We start from the raw sequence: 18,745 nt of genomic DNA on the forward strand, positions 1-18,745 counted from the left end.
ATTTGAAGGGCTACAGGTTCTTCACCCTTGTCCTAGTCACTATATTATGCTGCGCTGGTTCTAGACTATGTGTGTGTAGAGACATATACACTTGCTGAAATGAATAAAATGTTTGTATTTGTAACCTTCTTTGCTCTCTTATAAAATAAGGGGGGAAATAACTACCTTTTCACTCTGCCCGCTGGGAAGCTCTGCATAACATGAAAGCTCGCAAGCTCCTCCAGGAAAAAAAAAGTTTGTTCAATCAAATATAATGCCTTCATTATTTCTCTCTCTGAACTGGTTTGAACCAATAATAGTCGTAGCAGTGATCCATTTTTATGAGAATTAACATCTTTTAAACAGATTGATGAAAAGACCTGCTGGAACTCTTGAAATGGGCTTGTGAAAGATGCATGGGATGTACACATGCAGATTCTGACCCTCCTCCATCTGGCTTTGCCTCAATTATAGCTCATTCATTTGGGGTAGAGCCACAGCCCAGTGGTGGAGCACGCATGCTTCGAATGCAGAAGGTGCCAGTTTCGATCCCCAACATCTCCAGGTAGGGTTGGGAGAGACCCCTGTCTGAAAGCCTGCAGAGGCACTGCCAGTCAGTGTAGACAATACTGAACTAGATGGATCAATGACCTAAATGCATTAGGCAGTTTCCATTGTTCTTATATACTTGGAACACCTGCTTTCACAGCATGAGCACCAGTGGCGCGACCCAGAAGATTTTAGAACAAAATAGTTAGAGGCATTTATAAAGGAAGAGATAAAGAAAAGGGAGTATTCAAACCCTCGGAATGTGCAAAAGAAACATGAGCTATAACTTTAAAGAGGAAATCAAGCATATTCATTTGCCTCCAGATAGGCCTGGGCTTTAAATTTTATTTTTTTCAAATCCAACCTATAAATGCATACAGAGGATATAATCTTGCAGTGGAAGAAGAGAAAGAATTAGAGAGAGGGAGGCAAGAAAAGAACAAGTCCCCTAAATCAGCCACCCAGCCATAAATAACGTTGCAGATTTAAATTCCTCCCTGAGCACCTCTGTCTAGTTTGGAGCCTTTTCTCTCTTCTCAATGCAAGACAAATGACATCGGGTTTTACAAATGCTAATCGCCTGCCTTATCTCCTCTTTGCCCTCCCTTCCAAACCACGTAGGGAAGGAGAGAGACAATGCGGATCCCTTTTGCAGAGCTGTAAAGAATTTATGGGGCACCAGGTGCTATAAAAAAAAGGAGCTTCAGGTGTACTATTGTCATGCTGATCACTGCAAGTCTTACTTTAATGAAGTTGTCGATTGCTAGGTTACCCGCATGCTAATCACAAGGTGTAAGAGTGAGTGTGTGTTTGTTAATCAGCTTCCCCATCACCACCACCACCTCCTTACCCCATCCAGAAATCTTCCCCTGCAGAATTTCCATGGGGGGAGGAGGAAGAGAAAAGCCTCCTGATGTTTAATAGTTATTAATTGGCACACACAAAAATGGCTCTGTGCAGATAGGATTTAAATTGGAAGCCATGCTGAATCCCATTGCCCCTGGTTGCTTCCTATTCTAGGTCCTGGAGAGAAAAGAAGGCAAGGCTGGTGTCGTGCCATATGGAACCACTAGCCACCATCATTTCAGAAACCAGGAGTAGTGATAAACCATGGCAACACCTACCAAAGCATAACTGAATTAAGTTGGACCAAAGATGTGGGTCTTTGATGGTCAGAGGTGATGGGAGTTGGGAAGCCAACAACAACTGAAATGCCAAAGGGGTAGCTATCCCTGGCGTATATGCTCCATTCAGTATGTTTGTACACATGTATGCATGTATGTCAAAGATCCTCCGTGGCGCAGAGTGGTAAGAGGCGGTAATGCAGCCGAAGCTCTGCTCACGGCCGGAGTTCGATTCCAACAGAAGGAGGAAGTCGAATCTCCGGTAAAAGGGGTCGAGGTCCACTCAGCCTTCCATCCATCCGTGGTCAGTAAAATGAGTACCCGGCATATGCTGGGGGGTAAAGAAAGACCGGGGACAGAACTGGCAATCCCACCCCATATATATGGTCTGCCTACTAAACGTCGCAAGACGTCACCCTAAGAGTCGGAAACGACTCGCACTACAAGTGCGGGGACACCTTTACCTTTATGCGTGTATGTATGTAGTGTCCTGCCCTTCCTCCCAAAGGAGCCTTACTTTAATGAAGTTCTAGATTGTTAGGTTAACTTCGTGGTAATCGCAAGGTATGTATGTGTGTGTGTGTGTGAGAGAGAGAGAGCTTGTTAACCAGCTTCCCCCGCAAAACCCCATTCAGAATGTCCTTATGTTACACTTACATGTTGCATTTACTTAGCTTCGGCATGTAAGAACATAAGAAGAACCTGTTGGCTCAGGACAATAGCCCATCTAGGATACTAGATCAGCCTTCTAGCTCAGTTTTCTTTGCCTCCAGTTCCTGACTTCTGAGATCACTGAGCGACCCCCCCCCCCAGGGAGTCTCACTACTTGGCAGTATTTTCTTCCTCTTTCTACTTCCATGCTCATAAATCAATGAAATCTGCAGAGGCCAACAAGCAAAAGTGGTTTTTTTAAGTTAGACAAGAGAGGGAGAGAGAGAGAGGAGTCTTGAATGGGTAACACTATCTGCAACCTGACAGGTTTGTGAAATCTCATCCCTCAGCATTGCAAAAACAAAAAATTACTTCCACAATCCCAGCATAAAATAGTAGAAGAGCCTTGGGGTGATCAGGTGCTGAGGATATTTCCTGCCTTGATTTTATCATCCTGGCTTTCGAGTGCTTGGTGCAAGCACTGCGAGTAACCAAATTTCCCAAACCATCCACAGTTTCAGGCCAGGCGCACTTCTGCAAATGCCTGTGTGTGGTTTTGTAACTTGAGGCTCTGGGTCAGGCTGCACTCCCAAATACTGTGGGAGCAACCTCTCCCTCCCCCCTCTTTATTTTTTGATGGCCATAAATCCTGTGAGGGAGGGAAAGGCAGGAAAAGAATTTGCCAGCCTTTTCTTTTGGTCCAGCAAAGGCCACTTCTCTTATGCTGAAGGTCAGGCTTTGTCCCCTGACAATTGCAAGAGCCGCTGGTTAAGCTCTGTGTGTGTGTGTGTGTGTGTGTGTGTGTGTGTGTGTGTGTGTGTGTGTGCATGTGCGAGAAAATGAGAGGGAGAGAAATGGGGCTGGGGGGGGGGAATGGAAAGAACCTTGCAGCCAGCAGCTACAAGAAGGGTCATTCCTGGCTCTGAAATGAGAGATCTGCTGCCTTGGGCCGATTTGGCATGGAGGGGGGGGGTGAGGAGCAGAGTTTCCTTCTTCACATGTGCCTGGATGCAAGTCAAGTGACCTCTGACCTTCCAGAGCAACAGCCTGCTGTCTTGGTGATGCCACCTGCTCCACAATCAAATAAAAATGTAAATGGGAAGGAGGGCGGGAAGGAGGGAGGGTGGGGGCAATTGCAACTCTTTGGTTAATGACTGCTGGGAAAGCCCCCTTCCCGGATTTTAGACACACACACACACACACACACACACGCCACCAGCACCAGGCGGGTCACTTCAAAGGCTGGAGGAGTCTGGATGATGGAAAGGATATTGTGACTCAGGAAATTCATTACTGCCCCTCCAGCAATGCTTCACCCCTCTGTGCCTTCCCACTTCAAAGAGAAAGATAAAAAAAAATCAGAGAGCAAGAATGACCTTGGGCGCCGAAGGAAACAGTCCCTGCTGCCCACAAATCCAGCATGTAGATAAGAGATGCTGGCAGGCCCACTTGCTCCCCCACCCCAGGCAGGAAATTGAACCGGGCTGCCGACTGCCTAGCAAAGAAAAGAGAGGACCAGGGCAGGCAGCATCTCCTATCGCCTGGCATCTCTCATTCACCTTTGGGCCCTTATCTTCACAGCTACAAGAAGAGCAACGGGCTTTGTAAGAGGGTGATGCATTAGCAAAAAACGAAACAGAAAAGATAAGCACTTGATGAGAAGGAGACCTGCCAAAACTCTTCCCACATCAGCCAAAAGGGCAATTGCAGCTTTCCCCTGGGCTGTTATTAGGGATACGAGGTGTATGGAAGGCATGTGGACCTAACAAAGTCAGAGGACAAAAACGCAACTGAAGGCAAACGCATGCCACCATGCACTAGTTCACAAAAAGACATCCATCATTCACCTTTTTTAAAAAACAGTCAACAACAACGTAGCAGCTAAGTGTCTGGATACTGGGGGAAATCTAATTCTGATTTTAAATATGATTTTTATTGTTTCTGGTGCACAGAAATGTTTACAGAGGCCACATGGAGACGTCCCTGCTCTGAAGAGCATACAGTCTAAAATTCGCCACTGGGGAAAAAATAAAGGAAGGAAAAAGAATTTGAGATGGGGTAAAACAGGAAAGCAATATGTGTTTTTTCCAGCCGCATGTGCTGCTTTGGCTTAGCTAAAGGCTGAGTTAAAAGCTTGGGAACTCTTGAGTGTGTGTGCAGGCCTGCAAAATGCTTCACAGAGAAAGGTGGGTTTGGCAGAGGAATCTAAATGAAGTAAGCGAGGTACCATCAAACAGGTAGTCAGGCAGGTAGTTTTAGGAAGAAATGTAGGGTTGAACCAGAAGGTATTGTGCACAAAGAAGTCAGTTTGGAAACTGTGCAGTATATATTGTCAGCGCATCTTGTGGAAAATAAATCTCCCTTTCTGGTAATTTGTCCAGTGTTCTTAGAAATCAGGCAAACCCTGTAGCATATATTCGTAACAATTCTTGGGGAAAATATATCTCTATAATAATTTGCCCAGTTCTTTCACAAATCAGGCAAACCCAAAATCTGCAAGGCAATACTCATCCTCCTCCAACTCACGTAACCTTTGCTTTTTCCAAATATATGCATCCTGTAGGGATGGGGTTCCCTATTTGATTCCATTCCGTTCTTCAATTTGTCAAATGGCCTGTCAGTTCTTATTTGCTATAGATTGTGTTCTGCTAGTTATCGCGATTCCGAGTTCTCCCTTTCCCCCCGTTATTTCCCCCCCAAAATTACTTAATTTTCTTTGTTATTCCTTATGCTGTATAATATATACAGTAGCAGAATACAAAAATAATTATGTAAATAATTACATAATTCTCACCGCAGATTTTTTTTATATATTATGGTGTCGCTAACAGCCATGAACGCACGCAAAGAGTGGGAGCCTGTTCAACAATGAGCCAAACATACGGATTATCCCACAATTCGATACCAAATCCGATTTTGCTGATATCCTGCACCATCCCTAGCGTCCTGTAGCCTTGTTCAGACTATCCCCAGCCCCAACCCAGAGATTAAAATCACAGAAGGGGGGAAGTGGGGGTACATCCATTAGCCTCACCCCCTTCTGTCATGTTCCTGTTGCTTGGCTCCATTGCCCTATACTTGTCGGAGGGGGTAATGCCCACAGCGGAGAGCCTGCTGAACTCACATAGTGATTGGGCAGGGTTCTAAATCACACAGGTAGCCCAGCAGGTTGCCCGTCTACAGACCTTTGCCCTCCAAGCACATGGAAGGTGTCAGGGGCAGGCAGCGGAGATGCAAGGCTGGAGACTTGGCCAGTGAGTGCACCCTGCTCTCAACTCATTGCACAAGAGCCCTTCAACACCTAAATATGGCTTTTCTCTCATCACGAAAGGACAGGGCAAACCATCCCGAGTTCTCTGTGCACAAACAAAAATGCACCAATGAAAAGCCAAAACAGGAAACAAAGACAACAGCTCTGCTCGAAACTGTGGTAGGAAAAAATCTTACCCGTGAGAATCATCTCTATTGACCAAAGACCCAGAGAGAATATAGGGAAGGGAAGCTTGCTGGGTCTTTCGTCGAGTAAACCTAATTATCATTTGCCAAATTACATTCTTCCTAGAACAGGGATAGTTGATGTGGTGCCCTTTAGACGTTGCTGGTCTTCAACTTCCATCCTCCATCACAATTGGCCCTGCTGGCTGGGGCTGATGGGAATTGGAGTCCAACAATGCCTGAAGGGCACCACACTGGCTACTACTGTTCCAGAACGCAGAGTTCTAGAGAAGACAGAAATGTGACCATTGTGGCAGACAGAAGCCAAGGCCTGGTCAACGCAATCCTTTAAACAAATAAAATGGCAAAAAATATGCAGTTACATTCTGGGATTAGAAAGGAATTGAATGGCTAATGGGTGCAATCCTATACATACTTACCAGGAAGTAAGTTTCAGTGAAATCAATGGCACTTACTTCTGAGTAGAGACGCATAGCATTGCACTGCAAGTCTGTAATCTTTTGCACTCTTATTTGGGATTAAGCTAAGGAGCAAGGCAAGTGTACAGGATCGCACCGTAAATTAGGCATTTTAGTCTTATTTTAGAGTAAGCGCCGGAGTGTACCCTTATGCCATGCTACCTTGTTTTGTTCAAATATGATGGGAAAGGAATGTTGTTCAAAGATCAAGACCAGCCTTCTCTGACCTGATGCCCTTCAGATGTTTTGGATGCCAACTCATCGCTGACGGTTGGCCATGCTGGCTGGGCCTGATGGAAGTTGGAGTCCAGCAAACATCTGGAGGGCACCAGGTTGGGGAAGGCTAATTAGACAACCAGACACAGTTAGTTTGTCTTGACAGTGGACAAATGGAGCACAGAACTCGCACAATAAAAAAAAAGTTCTCATTGTGTTTTAAAAGGGGAAAAAAGGCACATGCACAAAACTGACCATGGACCCCAACTCTTAGCTATCCCAGCATGCAGCAGTGTTATGAGATGAAATGAATACTTACGGAATGGGCCAACTGGAACAAAGAGAACATATGAAAGAAACAAAAAATTAAAAAGCATGAGATGAGTTGGATCAAATTAATCTGGCATGAATGTTTCAAGCGTCAATACGAAGGGAGGTCCGGAATTAAGAGGACAAGGGTACTAGAGGCCAAATCTGAGCTGACCTCTTTGCCAAATCAGTATGAAGCACAGATGAACTCAATTTCATTCCACAATCACAGATTTCCTACCCACTGGAGACTTGCCAAAGCTGGAGAATCCTCCACTAATGCTATAAAGCCGTCTTGGTTGGGCTGAGTTTTAGTGACCAGAGTTAATACTGGGAAAGGAGATGGATGTTTAGTTTAGATTTTATTCTTCTGCAGTTGGCCACTTTATTGATATTTTTCTTAGAGATAAGATTCAATTTCATACTTTTGGCTTTTATATAATGAATGGCTGTTTGGTACTTTTGGGATAGTGGAGAAGGAAAATGAAAAAACTGAATATGTTAAGTCTGTAAAGTAAGTACCATGGCTCTAGGCTACATTAATAAGCAGCTGTGCATCTCCTTATACCAAGACCGGGAAATAGTAGAGAATGAAAGGAATTGCAGTACCCAAGTTACTGCTGTACCTTACAGGTTAAACATATTACTACAATAGCATGAGCTCTTATGACCATCAGTCTTAAAGAGTGTGAAACAATCTGAGAAGCACATCAGGGCAAGGCTTTGGGGCAGAATTCTACAGCCCTTGCAGAGCTAGCTCCAGAGAGTGGCAAGGTTGGGAATTTGCAGGCATTTGCCAGGGTTTGCCAGGTCTCTAAAACCAGCACAGGGTCCATCACCCTAATTGTGCTCCTATTCAGGCCCATAGCCAACCTAAAAGTTTGGGAGGGACACCAAAAAAAGAGAGGGACCAGCATTTTATTCCTGTAATAAATTAAATATTTTATTGTAAAAGAAAATTGGGGGAAGAGAAAAAATGTAGTGGGGTGTTCTGCCACAATTTCTGCTTTGCCAAGAAGATAGCAGTCTGCAAGTGTTCTTATTTTGGCACGTCTTCTCTCTTCCAGGTTAAAGGGGCCCACTGAGGCTGCCATGCCCAAAGTTCCCCCCAAACCCTGGACCCAGCACTGGGCCCCACCATGCAGAATGAGCAGGAGGGTCCCCAAGCACTGCAAGGATGGCTTCCCAAATGCACATAGAGGAGAGGGGGCTCCCATTCAGTTCAGAGCCAACTGCAAATACAGTGGTGCACTAGGCCTGCCTGAGATCTTTATCAGTGGAGGTTTTCCATGTACCATCAGGGACGTGGGCCCGGTTTCGCTCTCGTTAGAGTGGTCCAAGTGCAATGCTTGGGGCTGCATCCAGCTTTCTCTGTCCACTAGCGCAAGGGCTCTATGCCAGTGGATGGGCGAGTTTTAATGCTGAGAGGTATCCAACGCAACAGCTGCTCTAGGGGAAACTCATGGTGCAACAGATGGCACAATCTGTTGCATAATGAAGTTACCAGCAACCCGCTTATGCATTTTCTTGCGCAAAACATTTCATAGCAGAACACGTATACCATGAAATGACTTGAACTCAGCACTGGATGCCACCCTACATTTACTTTAATGGGAAGCCCCCTATGGGATAAGGGGCATGCTCTGGAAGTGAGGGCTAAACTTGCCCCATGTTCGTGGTGATCCCATTTTCTTGGGGGGGGGGAGGCATGGGAAAGTTTTCTTCCCTTCAAAGCTCTTTACATTATACACATATCATGCAAGGCATCCCACTGCCAAGAGGCCAGTTAGTTTATAGGTTTATCTGTGTTACCGCACACAATTGACTCAAACTGAACTGCGGTTAGAAGGAACCTTTTGACAGGATGACATTTGCAAAACTGAAACAAGCCTGGTTGGAAAGGTTGGATGGATGTCCAATATTTTCCTGTTGTTCTGTGTGCAATCTCTCCCTAGTGCTCCACTCTGCCTTCTCCCTAGTTCAACTGGGAACAATTTTTGCAATTTATTTTGGAATTGTCGCATGTGATATTTGCCACAGTTTTTAGGCGGTGTCTCCCCACCACCACTTTACCGTTCAAACACATAAGGGCATATGCACCATGCATGCTGATCACATCACACCATGAAAAGGAATCCCAATCTGATCATACCATTCTTTTGTATGGGGGGGTTGTAATTAATGCACCTATATTCTTGTGTGCATCAGAAACCTGTAAGTGTGTGTGTGTGTGTGTGTGTGTTTGTGTGATGCTGTCAAGTGAAAACTGAGGTCAAGGTCACATCCTTATCATACATTTAAACAACAATTCTAGCACTTTGAGAGTCATGGCCTCCCCCAAAGTATCCTGGGAACTGCAGTTCACCTCTGCTGCAATTCCCAGCATACTTAGGTGTGAATGTAGCCCAACTGCGATTGTTCAGTAATCTGAATAAAAGTTCTGGAAATTAAAAACAGAAGAATGGCAGATTGCAGATTGTGGTGCTGCTCCAAGATATGGGGAGAACTTCAAGTGGGCAGAATTCTGTAAATGGGCTGCTGTAAAATTTAATAATCTGAAGCTGTTTTACTCAGCTCAAAATGGGTTGATTCATTGGGATTTTGGGGTGATTATTTATTTTGCAGGGTGTGCGGCGGGAGAGAAATAAGCAGAGCTGCTGTAGCATCTGCCATTTTGTTTTTCTCAGAATGCCGTTTTGAGGTACACTTTGGGAAATTGGCACCATCATAAAAAAATTGCTGCCTTCTTTGCCATTACTGGAGCCTCTTTATAGTGTACAGCAGTTAAGTATCTACGGAAAGAAACCACGCTTTTACAATTCATTTTACTTGAAATCTGCAGTGTTAAATGTCTCTTCAAAGAAAGAGCAGTGACTGGAACAGGCTTGCTAAAAATATAAAGGCATGCAATCCTGTTTTTAAACCTGAGATACAAGGGGAAATTTATTTTATAATTGGATTTCTTTTCTTTTTTAGAAAATAAGAATGCCTTGCAAAAACACAAAGATGCTTTATTTGAAAGTGGACTCAAAAAGTTTAAAAAGCATGAGTTGGTATGGAATCTGAGATTAAAAGTGCAATTCTATGCATGTCTACTCAGAAGTAAGCTCCACTGGGTTCAGCAGGACTTACTTCCAAGTAAATGTGCTGATGGATTGGAAAAAAATGAATCATTGAAATAATCGGATGGGGCAATGTAGAAAAACAACTTCTCGAAATACAGGGTGAATTTATGGTTAAATCACTGTTTCTCTACAGCTTGCGTCCCTAGCCTTGCTTTGTTGACTCTGTTTGCATCAACTCTTGATGCTAGATTTGATGCTTGCAAGCATCAAATCCTTGGCAATGGACACCTCTCCAATGGACACCCCTCCCTGCATTTATCTTCTCATCACAGCACAATGCATCCCTACAGGAACATACATCTTCAGCCAATTGAGCCATACTTACCATGGACACTGAGAGAGCCTGAGGCCTCCGATTTGCCCACACTATTCTCTGCCACGCAAGTGTAAGTGCCCTCGTCCTCTGCATTCACCCGACTGATGCGCAGAGTGTTGTCATTCTGAACCTCCGATCTTAGATTGAAGAAAAGAAAACAACAACAAATTGAACAGTTGTCACACCACCAAGGCCTACTTCTGAATGAAGTGGAAAACTTGTACCAAGACTAGGCTTTAGTCTAGCCCTGTACACAGAAAGCAAGCATGCCACGGAGGGTTTTAGCCTAGCCTTGCACAGAGAAAGCTAGTGTGTCATTTTAGCCTAGCCTTGCACACAAAAAGCTAGCATGTCAAGGAGAAGGGTTTTGGCCTAGCCTTCTCCCTGACATGCTAAATTGCTATGTGTAGGAATGTGTTGATGTTTTTTTTTCATGGAGGAGGGAAGGGGGCACTCCCCACCTTCAGTCTGAACTAAGCTTTAATTCCAGCTAGAGAAGGCAGGGATTAATACGTGACGAGGTTTATCAGGGATCAACAACAGAACCAAGTTTAAATGTTAGGCCTCAAGATATGAAGCCATAATGAGAGTAGTCTCTTGGAGCATACGTACAGTGCTTTCCCCCATTGTACTGGAATGATTGCAGCAATTTCCTGCGCATCAGATTAGGGCTCTAGGATTCCAGAACAGAGGGCCTGTTTTTTCCAGTCAAACCCCACACTTTGAGGGACTTTTGCATGCAAACTATGTGCTCCACCACTCAGCAGCAGCCTCTCTCAAACAAATAGCCAGTGTGGTGAGACTGGCAAGGCCGGCCCTCTTCTTGTGAATGCACAGGGTCAAGGATTCTTGCTTTCTCCCTTTGCCCATGCCTACCCAGAGTCCTTGTATGTCGAACGTTAGCCCACCTAAGCTCACAGGTTATCAACAGCAGTCGTCAGAAAGTAGGCAGACGATAGAGGAGATCCCACTCAAGGATTCTTGTGTCTTGGGGGGTACCAGGTATTTTCTATTTGGGAGTCAGACTTCAGATAGCAGAATAATTTTTATAATAAAAGCTATTTATTCATATCTTACACGCTACAACTAATAAAACACATTCTAAGTAGCTTTAGCCAGCATAACAGAAACAGAAAATAAGAATACATATCAGCGAGAAAGACATTGCAGGATATCCATTTAACATCAAAGTATAAGACTCTGAAGGCACATCTTGGTTAAAATAGGTTACAACAGATGGAAGACTTGAGTTAAACTCTAAGTCCTATTACAGAGCCAAAGGTACAAAATACATGGAAATCATGTCATAATACATCACCCATCAGATGTCATGGATGGAACAGATAGATGGTTCTGCATTCTCCTCAACTCTCGCTCCATTTGGAGTGGAGAGTAGTGAGTGCTGTAAAGCCTGAGCTTTTATACACTTTTGTATCAAAGAGAGGGCAAATTTCCATGGTTTCATCACCTGCTGTCTGTCTGTTGCACTTCCCCACGCCTTCTCTGCACAGCTTGGAAAAGTTACTTTTTTAAACTACAACTCCCATCAGTCCCAGCCAGCATGGCCACTGGATTGGGCTGATGGGAGTTGTAGTTCAAAAAAGTAACTTTTCCAAGCTCTGCTTCTCTGTTACTAGTATCAACACCTAGTTTACCTAACTTCACCATATAAGGGGCTTCCTTGTTGAAATAAGTGAGAAGACATTGGCTGCCTGCCCAGACATCTTATCACTTTGTACTTTCCCTCATAGTAAAACATTGCTTTACTCAGAAGGGAGAGCAAGAAGCCCATTTTAAAAGGAGACCTTTTTTACTCTTTGCAACTTATACATTAATAAACTATAAGCTAAGCAAATGCAAGCTATTTCAGCAATATTTTATACACATTTTAAGCCAGCCAGTGTGGCTTAAGAGAGCCAGTGTGGTGTAGTGGTTAAGGTGTTGGACTACGACCTGGGAGACCAGGGTTCGAATCTCCACACAGCCATGACGCTCAATGGGTGACCTTGGGCCAGTCACTGCCTCTCAGCCTCAGAGGAAGGCAATGGTAAACCCCCTCTGAGTACTGTTTACCATGAAAACCCTGTTCATAGGGTCGCCCATAAGTTGGAATCGACTTGAAGGCAGTCCATTTCATTTTTTTCATTTTAATCCCATATTTGCGCTGATCCATTACAGTGGCATAGTGATTAGAGTTCTGGACTGGGACCTGGGAAACTAAGGTTCAAATTCCCACTCAGCCTTGAAGCTCACTGGGTGACCTTGGGCCAGTCACTATCTCTCAGGCTAACCCATTCCACAGAGTTGTTGTGAGGATAAAAACGGAGAAGGGGAGGTGTATGCCACCTGGAGCTCTTTGCAGGAAAGATAGGATATAAATGTAAAATAGATAAATAAATAAATCTTCCCATGCACATTCCAAATGAGCACTTATATGCTGGGATCCTCTCAATAGCAATTAATAATGATTCATGTGCACCCTCTCTTTTTTAACCATAAGTGCTCACTGGAAATGGAAAAGCTAATTCCACGGGATCATCCTTGTTGTTATATGCCTTCAAGTCGATTACGTCTTATGGCGACCCTATGAATCAGCGACCTCCAGTAGCATCTGTTATAAACAACCCTGTTCAGATCTTGTAATTTCAGGTCTGTGGCTTCCTTTATGGAGTCAATACATCTCTTGTTTGCCCTTCCTCTTTTTCTACTCCCTTCTGTTTCCCCCAACGTTATTGTCTTTTCTAGTGAATCATGTCTTCTCATTATGTGTCCAAAGTATGATAATCTCAGTTTCATCATTTTAGCTACTAGTAAACAGTCATATTTCTGGGGACTTTCAGCTGAATGAACAAGAGCTCTCTCCCCAAGTTCCATGCCACATTAACCATATTAACCATTTTAAGCTAATTTTTAGAGTCAGTGGTGCAAGCCACCTAATCTCTCTTGCCTCACCAACTTCGGAATGTTTTCCCTGTCTTAAGAGGAAGAAAAGCTTCATTTTCACATTGCTACTGGGGGGGGGGGGAGAGATGAAGTTGGCTGTCTTTAATTGCATTGCACCTTGTGCAATTGCCTGTGATCACATGTACTGTCAGCCCCGTTGTGCCTAATGCCTCATTGTCCAGGGGATTAAGCAGAATTGCTCATCACCCTGAAATCAAGACAAGGGTATCTGAGTGGTGTTCCAATTTCCCCTTTTGAAACAGTTCGGCCGACCTTTTGTGGGCTCCACTGTGAAGCAGAACAAGCCTACGCTTCAGGCCTTCTGTCTCTTTCCAGCCATTACTGTTATCGCTCCCAATTTCCATAGCTCTTTTAAAGTGTAAAATGCTTAACAGCCCGAATTTTAGAGATGGGGAATGGTGCTGAGACATGGTGCGTGGCCCCGTGGCCATTAAACGAGCGCGTGACGAAGAAAGGGCCAAACCTGAACCTGCAGAGCAGATTCTCCCCTGGATTGCAAGTGACCTCCCTTCAAGCCAAGAAGGTGAAAAGCCACCTGCAGGTGCCACTTACCTCCCTCGAGGAAGCTCCCCTTCCTCCTTGCGCCAGCGGGACGTCGGCACAGGGTCCCCCTGCACCTCGCAGTGGAAATTCACAGTGTCCTCGGCAAGTACCACCTGGGTTATGGGCCTCTTGATGAAAGTGGGACGCTCTGTCAGGGCACAGGCCGGTAACAGTGTTAAAGACAGAGGGCCAGAGCAGAGGCAGACCCAGCGTCCATACCCGAGGGCAGCTGCTGAGGCTCCAGGAAGTGCCCCATGGCACTATGGGAAATAATGATGGCTCCTAGCTGCCCCAGAGTGCTGCTACTGCTGCTACTGCCACTCAGAAAACCCAAACGAACCCACCAATGCAAGACTGCTCTTTGTGTAGGGTCCCCTGAAAACTGAAGTTGGGCCTGGCTGAATGGACACCTCTTCTTCTTCCACTGCATTCTATTCCCATGGGCATTGAAAGCCTACAGGAACATCCTTGGTGCCCAAAGAGGGATACAGAATTATAAGATCAGGTTTAAGCGTAAGCTAGGGCTTGCTCAGGTATGAGACGTCCTCCTGTCATGGCAGCACTGAAGATGGCTGGCGCTTGTACTAGGGTTCTCCCATTGCAGCAGGGTCCCAAGCCCTGCCGTCTGGACGCGGGCTTAACTAGCCTTGCAAACCAAAAACAGCAAGCGGCAATGCTGTAGGTGGGTGGAAAACCTTTAAAAGCAATTATGAGTTGTAAGAGAGGTGCACTGCAGCTAGTGAGTTGGGGTTTTGAATTATGCTAATTTGCACAGGAAAATGTTCCGTTTGCATTGGAAAATGCTCTGGTGCTCAGGCATGGGGAACCTTTGGCCCTCTAGATGTTGCTGAACTACATCATCCCTGGACATCAGGTCACGTTTGCTGGGGCTGATGGGAGTTGTAGTTCAGCAACATCTGGAGGGCCAAAGGTTCCTCTGTACCTGCCCTAGACAGTGATCTAACTTATTTTACTTGTATGTAGCAAAAAACTTTGAAACTGCCAAGCCTGCCTAATATTGTATGTCCGATTGGCATCCGCTCATTGTGACTAGCGATCTTACGAAATGGAAAAATTTCCACCGAAAAATAAAGGACTGGAAAACTTTCTGTCCCACAACACTGATTACAAAAGTAGTGAGTAATTGGGTAGAATCTTGCCTGCTCAACATTTTCTTTATATTTCGAAACCAGAGGCTTATTTTTTCAAAATAAATAAAGCTGAATATTCAAGGAGGAAATCTGAATTCACTCTAAGGAAGCCAGCCCCATAGGGCTGCAGTCCTGGGCTTTGAGGAAAGTTCTTTGCATACTCATTTTAGATTTTTAAAAAAAGTACTTTCAACCTTTTTCCAGTTACTAAGATACATGTAGGAAGTATTGGCCAACAAGGAAACTTTTGGCAATGCAATTAGAAAAAAACACAACCTACGGTTATGCCAGTCCTGAAGGTGGGTACAGATTAGGTGAGACAGTAGGAGCTGCCACTTAACAAAAACTTAAAGAGAATTAGGGTGTGGGGGAGAACAGCACTGGAAGGAAGCTATAGGGTAAGGATGGGGGACCTGTGGATTTTCAGATGTTGTTAGACTCTAAGCCCATGCCATGGCCAAGTGACAAAAATGATGGGACTTACAGTTCAATAACATGATGAACTTGTCGTGTAACAGCCAGATTACCAACTGGGGTTAATTCAGAATTCATATCACCTCTATGTTAAAAGAGCTGCATTGGCGGCCAGGTTGTTTCTGGGCCCAATTTAAGGTGCTCATATTAGCATTTAAAGCCCTAAATGACATAGGTCCAAAATATCTGAAAGACTGCCTCCTTCCCTACAGACCCTCTCGGGTGTTAAGATCAGCGAGGAGGCCCTCTTGATTTTTCCATCGTCCTCAGAGGTTTGGGGGGAGAGGTGGCAGCCTGGGAGAGGGCATTCTCTGTGGCAGCCCATAAATTGTGGCATTCCCTCCCCACAGAGGTGCGTCTGGCATCTTCCTGATGCTGTTTCTGTCGCATGCTGATGATGCACCTCTTTACCCTGGCCTTGACACCTGAGAGATATGTTTTAGGACCCACCCCATTCTTGTGACTGTAATTTGTTTTTAAAACCATTTTCAATATTGTATTTTAAATTGTTGTAACCTGCCTTGGGAACTTCAGATGGAGAGTGGGTAATAAATTGAATGAATGACAACAACTGGAAGGCCGCAAGTTCCCCATCCCTGATTTAGGGGAAAAAGTTAACTCCCCCTTCCGATTTCCCCTCTCCTACCCAATGGCTGCTCCTAGGTGGAACTTTAGGTGGAAAAAACAGCCACAGGAGATTTATCACACATCTCCCACAGATGAGTTTGACCCAAGAAATCCCATTTGCCCTTTCCTCTCCATCCAGTTCCAGCCTCCCCTGGCAGATCCCTGCCCCTACGTACCAAACACCACCAGCTCCGCAGGTTCGCTGTCCCGTTCGCCCACCATGTTGGTGGCCACGCAGATGTACATGCCAGCGTCACTCTTCCTCGTGTTGGACATCATCAGCTTCCCGCCTCGGATCTAGAGCAGAGGGCCCAGAGGAGATCCTGCTTAGAGATAGCCTCACCCATCTGCCATGGGCCAACGTTTCAGTGGAGACCAACCCACCCTGGGCTGCCTCAAATAGCAGCCACTGAGAAACCAGCTCCTGCAAAAACCTTTGCTGATAATAAAGGATATTCCTCCCCAGAGGTTCACCAGCGTTGCTGGAATGTGTGTTTCAGGACCAGCACCTGTTCTCTGGAACTCCCTGCCCATTGATACAAGGCAGTGCTGTACAGTTTCTGGTGCCTAATGATACTTTTTTACTTAGGCACCCAGACATGACGTTTTAACATGTTATTTTATTATGCATATCAGGAGCCGGGAACCTTTTTTTTTAGCATGAGGGCCACATTCATTTTCTGGGCACGTTTCCGAGGGCCAGATTCCAGTGGTATGCAGGGCGGTGGAGCAACAAATGCAAATGTTACCTTTGTAGGTTACATTTCTAAACACCCCTTTCTACCCTCCATCCAGGCAACCAAGCAGTATTATCAGAGTTCAACTGCACATTCCAGCCAGGCAAAAACACTCAGGGTGGGAAGTGAGGGATGTGGCCTGGGTAGAGTTCCGAGGGCCAGACAATGAGGCCTGGAGGGCCGCACTTGGCCCCTGGGCCTGAGGTTCCCTATCCCTTGTGTACATTTTTAGCAACACCTGATTTTACTCATATTTTGATAAATTTCTAGGTTAACTTGTTTTAACGTTTCATTTTTACAGCGTTTTTAATGGACTTTTTACATTCTAGGTAAACTGCTTAAAGGGCATGGATGATTATGGGGGATATAAATCCTGTTAATAAATAAATAAAATTCTGCCCTTTCAGCTGGGAGTTGCCCTTAGACGCAGCTGAGACCACACTATTTGCTGCAACAGCGTTTTAGACCTCAGCCGAATTTTCAACAACACGCAAGCAATGCTCAAGGCTACCTGCTTCCTGTTCTTCACCTCGCACGCAGTTCCATTGTGCCCTAGCCAGGACTTTTTGCCTGTCATGGCCATAGCTCAGTGCTATGCTTTGCGTGCAGATGGTGCAAAGTTCACTCTCTGGCATCTCCAATAAAAAGGATCGGGTAGCAGGTTATGTGAAAGTCTTCTGCCAGAGTGCCGCTGGATGGAGTGACAGTCTTGGGCTGGATGGCTTGACCTGGTATAAGGCAACTCCCTACCTGCTGACATGTGCTGTGTGCTTTACAAGGCTGCCTGCATGCCTAACTCACCTATTCTCAGCTCTTAGGATATCGCCACAGAAAAGGCCATCACTCAATGGTAGAGCATTTGCTTGGCATGCAAATGACCTCAGGTTCAATCCCTGGCATTTCAAGTTAAAATAATCAGGTAGTAGATGCAGCATCAGTGGGAGGACACATGCTTTGCATGCAGAAGGTCCCAAGTTTAATCCCTGGTATCAGGGACAACTAAGAAAGGCTCCTGTCTGAAACTTTGGACCGCCGCTGCCAGTCAGTGTAGCCAATAATGAACTAGGTGGGCCAACGGTTTTTTGAAAAGGTGGATTCCTATATTTCTACTAATACCAGGCAGTGGCTCCTTGGCCTTGAACAGGAGAAAAGCTAAACTCAAGAGTCTGGCCATGGAAATATTTTAGGCTAAAAGGAGGAACAAGGTTGCCTTTGCTTCCAAAGCCTCTCTCAGTCTCACCGTGATGCGCTCATCCTTATCGCTGATGCGGACGTTGTTCTTCTTCCAGGAAATGGTGGGCTCCGGGTGTCCTCTCGGTGGGATGCACTCCATCACAGCTGGCTCACCCGCTGCCACCACCACATCACTGGGAGCTTGACGGAAGTCATCTCGCAAAACTGTAAGAAAGAGAAAAGAGTGTGAGAATCCCCCCTTAAGGGGCAAATAACCAAAACAGTCAAAAGGCAGGGGCGGGAGCCACAGAAACACTTGCAGATTCTCTTTTGCATCTCCTTTCTAGGTTATTCCACCATCAAACTTTAACATGCATGTGTTCACATATCGAATTAATTCTCCATTGTAAACAGGGGTTCTCTGGGCCTCTTTATACCAGAGGAGAAAAGCTCTCTCTCTCTCTCTCTCTCTCTCTCTGTGTGTATGTGCACGCATGTGTATGCATGCAGAAATGCAGGCACCTGCGCACTACATAATATGTAGACTACATAACTTTGTTGATATATAAAATTCAGATTAACTTGGTGGTGGCATTAATCTTTCTCTTTTGCACAGCAATAAGGAAATCACACAAACAGAGAGAACAAGACAAGCTGGTGAGATTTCAGACAAAACTTTGGAGGTTTGGGGTTTCATAACATTTGGCAAAGCTGGATTGGTCCTTGGATTCAGCTGTTGTTGTTATACGCCTTCAAGTTGATTATGACCTATGGCGACTCTATGAATCAGCGACCTCCAATAGCATCTGTCATGAACTGCCCTGTTCAGATCTTGTAAGTTCAGGCCTGTGGCTTCCTTTATAGAATCAACCCATCTCTTGTTTGGTCTTCCT

General features: G+C 45.1%; 1 protein-coding gene across 9 annotated transcripts in view; it reads right to left on the minus strand.

The window, feature by feature from the left end:
• The window catches only part of ROBO3 (roundabout guidance receptor 3), a 364,199-nt gene that overhangs the window by 70,869 nt on the left and 274,585 nt on the right, over window positions 1-18,745 (minus strand). For 8 of the 9 annotated variants that reach the window (XR_009758611.1, XR_009758610.1, XR_009758608.1 and 5 more), the window contains 5 exons: window positions 17,920-18,077; window positions 16,119-16,239; window positions 13,700-13,838; window positions 10,193-10,320; window positions 6,753-6,764 (listed from right to left, as the gene is read on the minus strand). Coding sequence is in view for 1 of the 9 variants with exons in the window: in XM_061592244.1 (XP_061448228.1) it covers window positions 6,753-6,764; window positions 10,193-10,320; window positions 13,700-13,838; window positions 16,119-16,239; window positions 17,920-18,077 (558 nt within the window). In the remaining 8 variants the exon portion in view is untranslated. The remainder of the gene's footprint in view (window positions 1-6,752; window positions 6,765-10,192; window positions 10,321-13,699; window positions 13,839-16,118; window positions 16,240-17,919; window positions 18,078-18,745) is intronic. The other variant, XR_009758609.1, reaches the window with a different exon arrangement.

Source organism: Rhineura floridana, chromosome 12 (assembly GCF_030035675.1).
Source record: "Rhineura floridana isolate rRhiFlo1 chromosome 12, rRhiFlo1.hap2, whole genome shotgun sequence".
NCBI lineage: Eukaryota > Metazoa > Chordata > Lepidosauria > Squamata > Rhineuridae > Rhineura > Rhineura floridana.